Genomic DNA, 13,067 nt, shown 5'->3' with positions numbered 1-13,067 from the left:
GTTAATACCTGACACCTAACGTATTTATTGACTTCACTGAATCATCAAAATGAAGCATAGGCATTATATGCTTCTCTTAATGACACTTCAGGAACTTCCAGAAGTGCAGATTCAGCTCCAAAGTAGACTGTAAAAACAATCGTTTTTATTTGATAATATTCTCTCTTCTTCAAATTAGAAAACAGGAGGATGAATTTCAGAATTTCTGGTGCAATTCTTTCTCCTTTTGAATACTCTTTTCCAGAAGACAAAAAGTGTAATGGCAATCTCTTTGATTTGATCTGTTTTCAACAATATATTGAAGAAATCATTATTCAAGTAATAACAAAATTACAAAATTACTTTTCAAATTATATTTACACATAAGTAAAGGTATATTTCAATGGTAATTCAGCAGATTTCATCTAATTCACACTGAATAATTTGTGAAAGAATTTAGCCCAATAACTTTCACAAACCCCTTTTTCTTTTTAGAAGAAATTTCACTGTATGAACTGAAGTATTCTGTAAATCAAGGAAAAATGGCATCTTTATGTGTCATTATAGTGCTGTATGGTAAAGATCTTCATTAGAACATATTCTCTGTTTCATTAGGTATTAGAATAAAGAGGTATAAACTCCACTAAGAATGACAAAAAAGACAGGGAGCTGAGTAGTGTGCAGTAAAGAATTTCAGTATGAATTTATCATAGCTAAAGAAGAGAAATGTGGAGAAACATAGTAATGCTACAGGGATGGAGAAATACAATTAAGTTATTTGTATGTATTTCTCCTCTTACAACAGATATTTTTAGTTTAAGCAAAATATTTGCAGTTTTATTACATTACTGTTGCAAATTTGTGTGAACTACTTCTATCTCAAAATAGTTTGACTAAGTTATTTAAACATTGGACTTGACTGATTACTTGACCTGCTTTTATTGGCAATTGTCTATGATGTGCTTAAATTTTTATGTTCCTTTTTGATTCTGCATAAAGCCAAAATGCTCCTTAAAAAAAAAAAAAATCTAATTTTAGCATTCGTGCTTCAATGGGCAGCTTTGACAGCCTTAGAAACCACATTCAGAATCTCATTCAGATACTGCTGAAAAAAGATCTTCTGTTCCTTAATACTTTCTTGTGTTTGGTTGTTCTCATTAAAATATTACTTTTTCTTGGAAACATTTATGCAAATGCAATTCCTTTTAGAGATTGTAATTAAACCAATTCCCATTTCTGTATTAAAAACTATCAGGTATCTATATGCCAAAAAATAGACTTCTGTCAAATCAGCTTTAGATAGGTACAGAATCTTGTTTTACAAGACCTCATGAGAGAGAAGTTTAAGCAGGAATGATAACTCAAAAAAAGCCAATAAAAATGGGAGAAACACATCCAATGAAAAATAGAGCTTCTTTTAAAGAGCTGATAGCTGTAAACTCTCAAGTTCTTAAATTTTCAAATGTAAATTTTGAATAATTTTTCAGCCTTGTACAATTATAGTTGGAGCAGAAAGAAAAAGAAAAAAAATTGTCTGTTTAAATGCTTTATTTTTAAACTCCAACTTGAAAATTTATATGTAAATGTTAGAGGTACATAAATTCTAGTTTCTATATGCTTGGTTTTGTGTTTTAAGATGATATTTGATGAGGTAATTTATGGGCTTTAGATATCTTTCATGACTTTCAAATTTGACAGGTCTATTGCTGACGTGTGATAAGAAGAGGGATTCATTAGCCATTTTTCCATATAAAGTGTAAAATCTGTGTCCTCTATTGTACATTCCCTTTGAGGTAGGGTTTACAAAGTCACAATGTTGCACCCAAGAGTTCTTTTCAGGCTTCCTTGTGTTTAGAATTTTTATTATAAGATTGTTCAACCTTTGCCTTAGACATCCAGAAAAACAACTTGATTCCTGTTGTAATTTGATACAATGAAATACTCCTTGCTGAATCAGGCAGGCAAACGTGCTTTTTCTTCTTCAGAAGAATTAGTATATAATGGTGGAACTTCTTGGGCAAAAACAGGTGACCTATTAAAATGGATGAAGTAAGACCGTGTTGAAATCCTTCCTTTCTCTGTAGTCCTGGCTATATTGTTTTTTTTTTCTTTTTTCCGTTATGTATTATTTTCATTAAAGACTTTGTCTTGTGCATCTTTTTTTCTCTATAGTAGACTGTTCCTGAGTATATTTATAGACAGATTTTTCAACTCTGTCCTTTCCAACTCTGCCCTTTCTTAACTTCAGTTCTTCTCTTTCATAGCTAAGGCAGTAGCTCAGAACTCCTCATAAAAACCTTCTTGTTCAGTTGCTTTATTTGGGGATTTTGTGAGAAAGAAAGGGTGTCTGCCTTTTGAAGTTCATCATCAAAATGCTTAGATAACAAAGGATTTGAATGCTCTTTGGAAAGATTTGCAAAATCACTACTTGATAGTCATTACTGCTTGTACAATATTTGCATGGACTTTTAAGAACGTTACAATTTGTTTAGCAAAAATAAAGGACCACAGAACTATGCAGTAAAAATCATAAATACCCCCACTGTTTATTGGAGGTTAGGCTTTGAAAGGACTTATATAGTATTCATGAGAGCCATTGGTTTCTTTAATCTGTCCTCTACCTCCTCACTATCAGATTGACAAGCTATAATAATTGTCTGTATAGCATACTTGCTAATCTCTTCATTAATGAATAGACCTTCAGATATGATACAGAATTTCTGGCGGTATGCATTTTTAATAGCTAAATAATGCTGTATAGCCTGAGTTACTGACCATACTGACCATATGCAGTTCTTACAAGGCACAATTCAGTTTTACAACAACGGAAGTCTGAGTTCTGGCAGTATGTGGAAGATAAGTCTTAGTATCCATCTTGTAGTTTCTAACATGTAACGAGTAGCTGAATTTTCTAACAGCATTCTTAGTCTATTTCTTGGTTTTGGATATCAGATTTGGAAATATCTAATCACCCAATGTTAACTTACATACAGACATTTATATTTTCATGGAAAGTAATCACCCAGTTAATGCATGAACTTTATGTACTCCAGAAGGAGCCTTTTACAATTAAGACCAAAAATTTGACCAACAGTAATAAATAGTTGTTAAATTCTTCAGCAGTAATTTTCCCTATCTTCTAAATATGCTAAATATGTGTTCAAAATAATATGTTATTTTAGAGATATGAGGGCAAACCTCAAATCAGACATATAGGTTAGCTTTGTCTGCACAATTTAGTCAAGTCTGTAGTAAGAGCATTTTTGAGATCAACAAAATCACATAATTGCAAGTCTTAAAATACCAAGCTTTTTTTGTCATCATATATCTGGGTTTTTTTTCTTTTTACTGTGTGTCTTCTATGAATAAATGTATTGAGGACAAAGTTCATAACAGTCACTGAGAAGTTCCTGTCCCTCTTTTCATGGGAGATGAGAAAACGGTGTTTTACCTAGTTTAGGAAATACACTGTTATAGCCTCCTACATTTTAAGAGATCTCACTGGGAAGCTTAAACCTATTCTATCTATCTACTAGGCATTCCTTCCTTTCCCAAATTTGAAGATGGCAGACTGTCAAAACCTACTTAAAAACTCTATCCTCTCTCCTCAGGAAAAAAGGCTTGTTTCCAACGCAATTTATTTTATGTAGGCACTACTAGATTGTCAAAGCATATAAATTAAAATTTTAGAGGGCGTTTTAACAGGTTGTAGTTCTATCTTAAAAATTATAGTTAAAAATTATTGTTCATGAATGTAGTCAATATCTTTATATTTTAAGGAGAGAAGAATGTTGTATTATTAAGTCTTAATTAGGTAATACTGCTCAGCCCTGATATCACAAAATATATAATGGTTGTTCTGACTGCATATGCATTGATAATTTAATTAGTGTAATTGTCCATATTGGATTCTTCTATTTTACTTCAACAGTATCAAATTCTAAATTTCAAATTGGTTTGATTTATCGTAAGCTGAAATGTAGCTTTACTTTGACAAATACAAAGAAATAAACCATACAAAAATGTACAACAATATTCATTTGAAAATATTAATATTTTGTTCAGGTGATCGATGCTCTTTTGCTCAGCACTGTCTTAAAATACACCATTCTGTAAATATGCTCCTGCATGAAAATTCATCTAGATATTTTTTATTTAGATGGAGTAAATTTCAGTTTACTACACAGCAACATGGATTTGAGCTGGTGGGTCTCTATGAATATATATCTCTAGTTGAAATTTTGGCCATTTGGTCCATTTTCAGAAAATGGCCATAGACAAGTTAAACTTTGTGTTTCTTAGAAAATTTAATCAGGTTATTTTTATATCTCAATATCAGAGTATTGGAATGAGATTCAAGATGCTTTATATATCAACCGTAAATGTTTGAAGAAAATTCAAATGTAAATATATATTTGATTGATAGGTTTATCTGTTTGATAATTGTATGTTAAATGTGCATTCTGCTATTTACCTCGCAGAATGTGGATATAGTTATACATCTAATTTCTGTGGAACTATTTCCATTGCATATGCAAATACCATAATTGCAAGTACAAATTACCATAATTGGCCATTTTATGTGCAATTATCTGATTTTCATATGTAATTGTGGTAATTGTACATGGAATTACACTGCAATTGACTATTCATTTCTATGCAGTTCTGTCCATGAAATATTGAAAATTTGTGCTTTTGTAAAGAAACTCTAATAAACTCTACAAATAAATTCTAATAAACTACGCTTATGATTTGGGGTATACACAGTATATAAAAATTGCTTTACCCTGTCTTGTATAAAAGATACATTAGAAGTCACTAGAGCACAGAAAGCATATCGCAGATCATTGATGCAGAAAAACAGTATTGTGATAGTACATATTTTTTGCTGAATTTATGGTCTATGTAATAGAGCAATGTCTATGGTAGTGGACTGAATAATACACAATAATTCAATTACTCATCAGTTACACAATCATAGAAACACAGAATAGTTAGTGTTGGAAGGAACCCTTGGAGATTATCTTGAGATTATCTTGTCCAACCTGCCTGCTCAAGCTAGAGCGGGTTGTTTAGGACTGTGTCCAGCTGAGTTTTGCGTATCTGTAAGGACGGAGACTCCACAACCTCTCTGGACAACCTGTTCCAGTGTTCAAGCACCCCCAGAGTAAAGAAGTGTTTTCTTGTGTTGAAGTAGACATCAGGTAATGTCTGCCAGTGGATACTTCTCTCTTTTTCTTGGCTGTTCCTACTTTACAACCTGTTTCCTGCAGTTTAGCAGGAAACATATTGCGGTCACTGGGGTTCTCAAACTTATGTGGTGTTGCAGACACCTGAAGACTTTGTCTGCAACATTAGTTTATCTGAAATTAGTGATCTATGTCTTCTGTCTCTCAGGTTCACCTGAGTCATTTGAAATCACAAAATGAGAATAAAATGAGAACAGTGTTATTAAAATCACAAAGCAGAGATTTAACTTCTTGATTATAAAATTAGAAACACAGTTACCAAAGAGAAAAACAGCACTCTTTCCTCCTTTCTAGATATTACTATGCTATATGGATTTTCTTACCCTAGCTACTTTTACATTTTCAAAACTGTTGCAAAATTTTATAAATCATAGAACAGAAGAAGCATTCAGTGAACGTACTTCTAAATTTAAATTATCTGGTCTATTTTAAGTCTTCATAGAGACTACAAAAAATATATTAATAATATAAATGGCAGACAGAATTCAGAGAGCTCTGTATAAATTATTTCTTCCTCTCTGCCTGAAATTATTCATGTATTTGGGATTGTAGGTGTCCAGGCAAAACTGGCAAAAACCAGTGCTTCCTAAAGAAGTTATTGCTTATTCCTAAAATTTATTAGAAGCTGGTATATGGCTACATTTAACCCACCGAAATGTAGGAATTGTATTATATAGTCTTTGGGGAAAGACAAAGAACTTTTGGGTTTTTTTTAGTTTTATAAAGCAAGAACACATACAACCCACAGCATATTGGTATGCCTTAAAATCCACTTAAAATGTCTTCCTGGAGCTCTGGAAATATTACCTGCTTATGTGATAGATAAAGTTTTTCTAATATCTGCAGTCTAATATCTATTTTGCCTGCTCCCAAGGTCTGACGGTTGTTTTGATACTAACTTTTATAGTGATATAAGAAATTAGCCTAATGTTTGATACATTTTCATCTTACAGTTTTATTAATAAACTGCTATGATTTAAAAACAATTGTACTGGCACGGGGTACTTAAATGTTTGGTTATTTCTAAGTGAAGGACCCTGCACTATGATTTCAGGAACAGCTTAACCAAGAAAGAGGTTACAGGTTTCAGCATATCATCAATGGCAGCAACATTTTTTGGTATGTATTGTAGCAAACGGATGGGGAACAATATCAACACACAGGGAACTGATCTGCTTGGTGGCCACAAAGTTGAGATATTACTGCATTATTAGTTAAAAAAAAAAAAAAAAAAATGGAAAAATTCTGAAGCATTTAACATATTAACATATATTATATTGCATACCCTAGATTTGCAGTAATATCACGGAGGCAATTTAGAAGCAGAGCAGCTCTACTGTGTGATTAAACACACAATTTTGTTTTGTTTTAACAGAACAACGAAAATGAAACAGCATTGCATTGTGCAGCTCAATATGGTCATTCAGAAGTAGTTGCTGTTCTGTTAGAAGAGCTCACAGACCCTACAATAAGGAACAACAAACTAGAAACACCTCTCGATCTGGCAGCACTTTATGGGCGTCTGCGAGTCGTAAAAATGATCATCAAAGCATATCCGAACCTGATGAACTGTAATACAAGGAAACACACACCTTTGCATCTCGCTGCACGTAATGGCCACAAAGCTGTTGTACAGGTGCTTCTGGAGGCTGGAATGGATGTCAGCTGCCAAGTTAGTGTGCATTTTCTTGCTGCCCTTCTTCCTTCCTTTCCTTTATCGTTAGAATGTTTCAAATGAAAAAACTTCTACATTTTTCTTTTAAAATACACTTAAAATGCCTTTGGTAAAAATGCTGCGAGGTGATATATTAAACAGACGTTTTTTACAACCTAAGTGATGTGTTCATCCAATGGATATTAGATCTCAGGAAAGATCCAGGACTTTGAAGTTGAGTGTATATTTTAATGCTGTCTTGAGACATGTAGATGTAGATGCTCATATCAACAATTGGCTTTAATGAAGCTAAGCTGACTTACTAAAGCTGCGGTCCTTACTTAATTGGGCATGAAATGGGTATTCTAATAAATCTGGTGACCTCTGCCTAAACTTTGACTAAGATTTTAAACTATTTTAAGCTTTTAGTGTATGTTCATCAAACACCTTGGTATACATAATTCCTTTTTATATATAAAAATTACACCTGGATGCCTTGTACTGTACTATTGCAAAAGAGTGCAAAGTGGGGGAAGAAAAGAAAGGAAAGACTAAAAAAACTCAAGCAAAACAGAAAATATGGAGAATGCATTTCAAGATTAAAGATGCACACTGAATCACTTGAATGCCTTCAAAATGAAAATATGATAAAAATTATTTTGCTATTTTCATTAGCTCTGTATCTTCTAAGTTAGCATTGTTATTTGCTTCAAACTGTTCCAAAACAAAACACTTCTTAATGTGTTTTGCCTACTTTTGTATTTGTCTACTATTATGCTTGCATCTACAGCTGTAAGAATTTTAACTTTTTTTTGGTAGCAAGTGAGATACTTGGAAAGGTTAATGCAAACCACTTTGTTTCAGCTATTGCATGCTATTGTTGCATCTTCAGTAAGTCAGAATAGTTTAATGCTAAAGCAACAAGCAACAGATGCTTATAATATATGTTTCTTAATGTATATTTTTTTTCTAAATTTCTTTTCTGTCTCCAGCAAGTGAATGGGGGGAAAGATGAAGGAAACAGAACTGATGTCTGAATTGATGCATAAGAAATAGAATAATTGAAGAAAAATAGTCTCTGTCATGGCAACTTACAAACTGATGGTTACATGAGGGTTGAATATTATACAATACTTTTATGAAATATGTTCTTCCTCTTATGTAATCTAGATAATTTTAGCACTACCCTGCCTCTTCCTAAGCCATTTCTATCTATAGTTATACCAAAGTTTTTTCATTGGTCTTTTAAATATATGGTGGCTGCAAATTTTGTACAATGATTTATATCTTTTAAAGAAGAGATGAGAGATTTTCTTAGTAATTGAGGTGTTTGCCATATGCTCTAGAAGCCTAGGATTATTTTTCTTTTTTGTCCTTCTAAGTTGTTATATGTCATTAATATTCTTATTTTTTCTTAGTATTAGGCAGGGGATATATATATATATATATTTTTTTTTTTTCTTTGTACTAGGTCATCTTCTGTTTCTTCCATGTTTGTCTCGCATGCCAGAAGGAAATAACTTATTTCCTCAGCAATATCCATTTTCTCCAGCAATATGTTCCTTTCATTCTGCATCTCAGCAAACTGCCAAGTTGACTCTGTACATATTGTTAACTTACTACTTCTATAACCTCTGAAAATTTATTTGTTAATGAGTGCTGTCAGCTCATTAAACTGAACAGAGCATACAATATCAGCCTGTTACTTAAAACTGAACTCAGCTGTTTTAATATTCATTCAGTTGCTCTGAATCACTGATTGGAAAAGAACAAGATAAAAAATATAATCCCATGTGTTAAATTAAATAGTGCACATTCATACATGTTAAATAAACTCAGCTTATCAGCAGTATAGAGCTCTCAGAATGCAGAAAGACAATTATAGATTATAGAAGCAGCTTATCTGCTATCATTCTCTGTAATTGTAAATATTTATTTGTTTAAATGCAAAGTTTACTTTAGCCATGTTATTTTTCTCTTCTGTACTCCCTAAGCATTTTTAATCATAACAAATAATTGGACTAATAATAGACAGCATATAATTTTTGATTGAATTAATCACACATTTTATTCATTTCCCAGGTCTATCCAATATTCTTCAATCTGAAATTATTTAGAAGTGGGCAATACAAATCTGCTTCATCCTTTATACTTTGAAGCGTTCATTTTAATTGAAACATATGAAAAATACACAGGTTTTGGTGAGTGGGCCCTTAGTATAAAATAAGATATTGCACAGTTTGGTGTGTTTCATGTGAAAAATAATTTTATAATTATGAAACTCTTCACAGCTTAACTCCTTCTGCCTATCCAACTTTTATCTAACCTCTTTGTCTTCCTGGTCTGTTTGACTAATGGTGGCAAATTCCACTCCTGGTCACCATAGTTCTGGAAAGAGCTAGGTCCCTTCCTTCTTGCTGTCACAGTGTATGCGGGATATTCTGTAAGTGAATCTCCAAAGCTACCATCCTGTCCTTCAGATCATCTCTGAAATTAAACCTATAGTAAACTGCTTATTAATGAGGACTAGCCAGGTGACCTAATTACAAGTTCTTTCATATTTACGTAACGTTAAAAAGATTTCTAATTAATAGAACTCTTAATATTGTACATGAGCCTGCACATTATACACTTAGTTGATTTGTGTATCCTGGTGTTCCAACTGACAATGTCCTTCTATCCTGTTTGTTTTATACGTCCAGGTGTGACACTGTTCTACCTAGGGCATGGACCATTTTATATTACATGCCAGGCACAGTTTATTCTGTAATTCTCTATGTTTGATATACAGAAAACTTAAGTCAGGGAATTGATATGTAGTCCATTGGTGCAAACTCAAGCAGACTGTCTCACCATGTTCATGAAAAAATATTGGCATTTTTTACATTAAATGTCATTGTGGAAGAATTTCTAGATTTAATGGCAGTGTTTATTTTGCCAGTAAAATATGATCCCAAGCAATGATAACTTCAGGAAGTAAAACAGAATATTGTTTATAAATCCGCAATTTGCTTGCTGTAGTATAGACAACAGAAAAAAAACTATTAGCACATCTGTGAATTGTAAGTTAAAAATATTTACATGTATAACTCTAGCACTTTTAAAAATAATACAGACTACAGAAATTATTTGCAACTACATTTTTAATACTCCAGATTTATGTAGTGTGTTGTACTGAACCAGAACCACCCCTCCTGAGATTTCTATCTTCAGGTAATAGTCCACATGTACCTTTACAAGGGGATATGTATCTACTCTGTCAGGCCTCCCATGATCTATTCACCCTGTTCATCAAGGCTCAGCATTTTCCCTATGTTAAATGGAGTTTGGTAATGGGACCTTCTGATAACAAGGAAATTTTTGCCTTCTGGACAGGTTTTTCTGAGGTCAGGAGGAACAGATCCAATCATTAGGTATTCACTATTACTGTAAAATCCTGCCTAGAACTTTTAAGATTTATGGTAGCATTCATCTTTGTGACATCTCATGCGGGATTGCACTTCTCCATTTTACTAGGCTTTCAATCTCTGTATTCCCACACTGATTTTCTTTCAGTTTTCTGGTAATATTTTCTTGCTTAGTTAGATAATCACCTATACAGTAGACAGGTCAGTCCATAGATATATATTGTCTTTCAAATGTAAACCTCATTTCTAGAATATGGCATTTATTCGGATTGTCTAATAGCTTGGAGTTGTAAAGCAAAGACTGCCCAGAAACTCAGGGCAGTGCAGAATGCCTGTAAAGTATTTCAAAATCTTGTTCAGATATGATAGGAAATATCACCATATCATACACACCAACAAACAAGAAAGTGCAAAATGGCAAAACTGGCATTAGACACTGGATTCCACTCCCAACACCATGAATTGCCTTTGTAGATGGCTTAAGTTTCTCTACTGAGTTCTACTGCTACTAAGTTTTTTAAAACTTCTACTTCTATTAAGTTTTTTACTACTTAAGTTTCTGTCTATCAGAGCTCTGGTTCATTGTTATAGAACTATCTTCTGGCTCTGGAGTTGCTCCGAGATAGACTTGTTTGCCTTAAACATAAAAAAGAAATGTTCTCTTCTCATGTTAGTCATCATTGCATTTCTTAGGAGATGTATTCTTTGATCAAGGCAACTAGTACCTCCCTTTCCTCCAGTCTTTCAGCTTTGGGGAATTTTGATCAATATAAAGGACTGCTGCCAGTTCTGACAATTCTGCTTGCAGGACCTTTTCCACATTTGACTGAGAAGTCTAATGGTCCTCTTCCTTGTCCTCAAAGGTTTTGATTCAGCATGCCAGAGCACTAATCCTCTTCAGCCTCAGATCACTCCACAGGAATGAATTCTAGATAGGTCTTGTCACTAAATTATATCTCCTTTTTGCCAATAAAAGATGTCCCTTCTTAGTGTTAATACAGAAGGATCTGTACAGCTTCAGTCAAGGTACATCTGGTTCCCATCTATGCACTCCATCCTCAAAGGGACTAAAATTTAGTGCTTAGGCCTATTATAACATTTGAACCTCTGTGGATTTCATCACCAGTCTATGCATCACATCACTAAGTATTATCTTGTATGAAGGAGACGTTCCTTTTCTCTAAAAACAGTAGGAGTTATATACATCATGATTGGTTGTCAATTTTGATGTTCTTCTCTGATAGGGTGCTATGCCAGGCGTCTCCCCAATGTGGCTTCCAAATTTCACTTTCCTGTGAAAATAACAAATCTGTCTTTCCTACTGACAGGGAACTGTCTTTATGCGAGCAGTACCAGATCTATCAAATATTCTTGAGGCTTAATCATGTAAATGACTGACCAATCCAAAGGACCATCTTTTCCATAGAAATAGCAAAGAGGATAATAGGCTATGTAAAAGCCTGTTATGATATTGCTGAAGTCAAGCGTTTTTCAGTAATCAGACCTCTAGCTAGCTGTGGCTTTTTGGAGAACTGTTTCCATTCCCAGTGATTGCTGAGCAGGACCTGAAACTCTGTGTGTGTACCTCTGTGGTTACACTACGCCATTTCAGAGTCATCCCGTGTTAATACGGGTCACAGTGAATAACTCCTGTAGATATGATTTGAGTAAAAGATTCTGAAACCATCTCCAAATACATCTGAATATTATTCTTGTTCAGAATCACTGGCTGTGAATGTCCATATGAATTGCTTCTGAATATTGAAAGAGATATTGTTTTGAGATATATATTTCATAGTATATTCTCTTACTGACATCCTTCTGCTCCGCATTAGAATGTTGGCATAGCTGATGTGCTGGATGTAAGTGACGCTGGGCACACCTGTGCCCATGTGCTAAGTGTGAGGAAAGATGAAAAGTGAGCATCCTTGTTATGGACATAACAAAGAACGTTCAGGCTCAATCAGTCATATATACGCACCTACTGTGTGCTCACATCCCATCTCAAGATCTCACCCTATTTCTAAATAGGAAGGAACCTTTGCCTCTCTGTAACACTGGTGCATTCTGATACAACACAAAATAATGAACTACTATGTTATTTAGAGTAAAAATATTTTTTTCTCTTGGAAGTCTTTCCACCATAGCACGAATGACACTGATGCATTTGGATAGAAACGCATAATAATTCAACCAGTAAACCCTTTAACAGCTGCCCAAAAATCAGAAACACTCAAAATCTAAATTATTACCCTAAAGAAGAAGAAGAGCCAGAGATTCACTGAGTGATTAGATTTAACTATTGCTAATACTATTATTTTGAATGCATTCTCTTCAGATTCTTCAATAACAGTTAATAGTATAAAATACTTTAAAGAATAGCTTTTTAAGAGAGGTAGTTTGTTTTCAGAACTGTCAATTTTATTTGACTGCAATTCCCACTGACTTCACAAACAATTTTGCATCACAGAAATCTACAAAACCAGGTTCACAGACATCTAAGGCAGGATTTAAATGATCTAAACATAGACATGTAATGCTGCTGAAGACACCTTAGGGCATTCAAGACATCTGCATGGGGCAGATATAATGCAGATGAAATGGAACATCAGCTGGAACATCAACTGGAGGCCAGGTGGGATATCTCAGGGCATCTCTCACAGTGCAACTGAATCGAACCCCTAGGACCTGATCCAATTTTAGATTGAAAGATCTAATAGATGTTTCCATGTAAGCTTGCTGTATGTGCTGAGCAGCTCTTTATGTTCCACTGGCTGT

The 13,067-nt window shown here is 33.8% G+C and overlaps 1 protein-coding gene across 2 annotated transcripts in view; it reads left to right on the top strand.

Moving 5' to 3' along the window:
- The window catches only part of ANKS1B (ankyrin repeat and sterile alpha motif domain containing 1B), a 432,952-nt gene that overhangs the window by 51,432 nt on the left and 368,453 nt on the right, over window positions 1-13,067 (top strand). For both annotated transcript variants that reach the window (XM_062585768.1, XM_062585759.1), the window contains exon 4: window positions 6,604-6,900. In XM_062585768.1, coding sequence (XP_062441752.1) covers window positions 6,604-6,900 — 297 coding nt within the window. The remainder of the gene's footprint in view (window positions 1-6,603; window positions 6,901-13,067) is intronic.

This window comes from Rhea pennata, chromosome 1, assembly GCF_028389875.1.
Source record: "Rhea pennata isolate bPtePen1 chromosome 1, bPtePen1.pri, whole genome shotgun sequence".
NCBI classification, from domain to species: domain Eukaryota; kingdom Metazoa; phylum Chordata; class Aves; order Rheiformes; family Rheidae; genus Rhea; species Rhea pennata.
The sequence above is the reverse complement of the archived record's forward strand: the minus strand, read 5'-3'. Positions and strand labels throughout refer to the sequence as shown.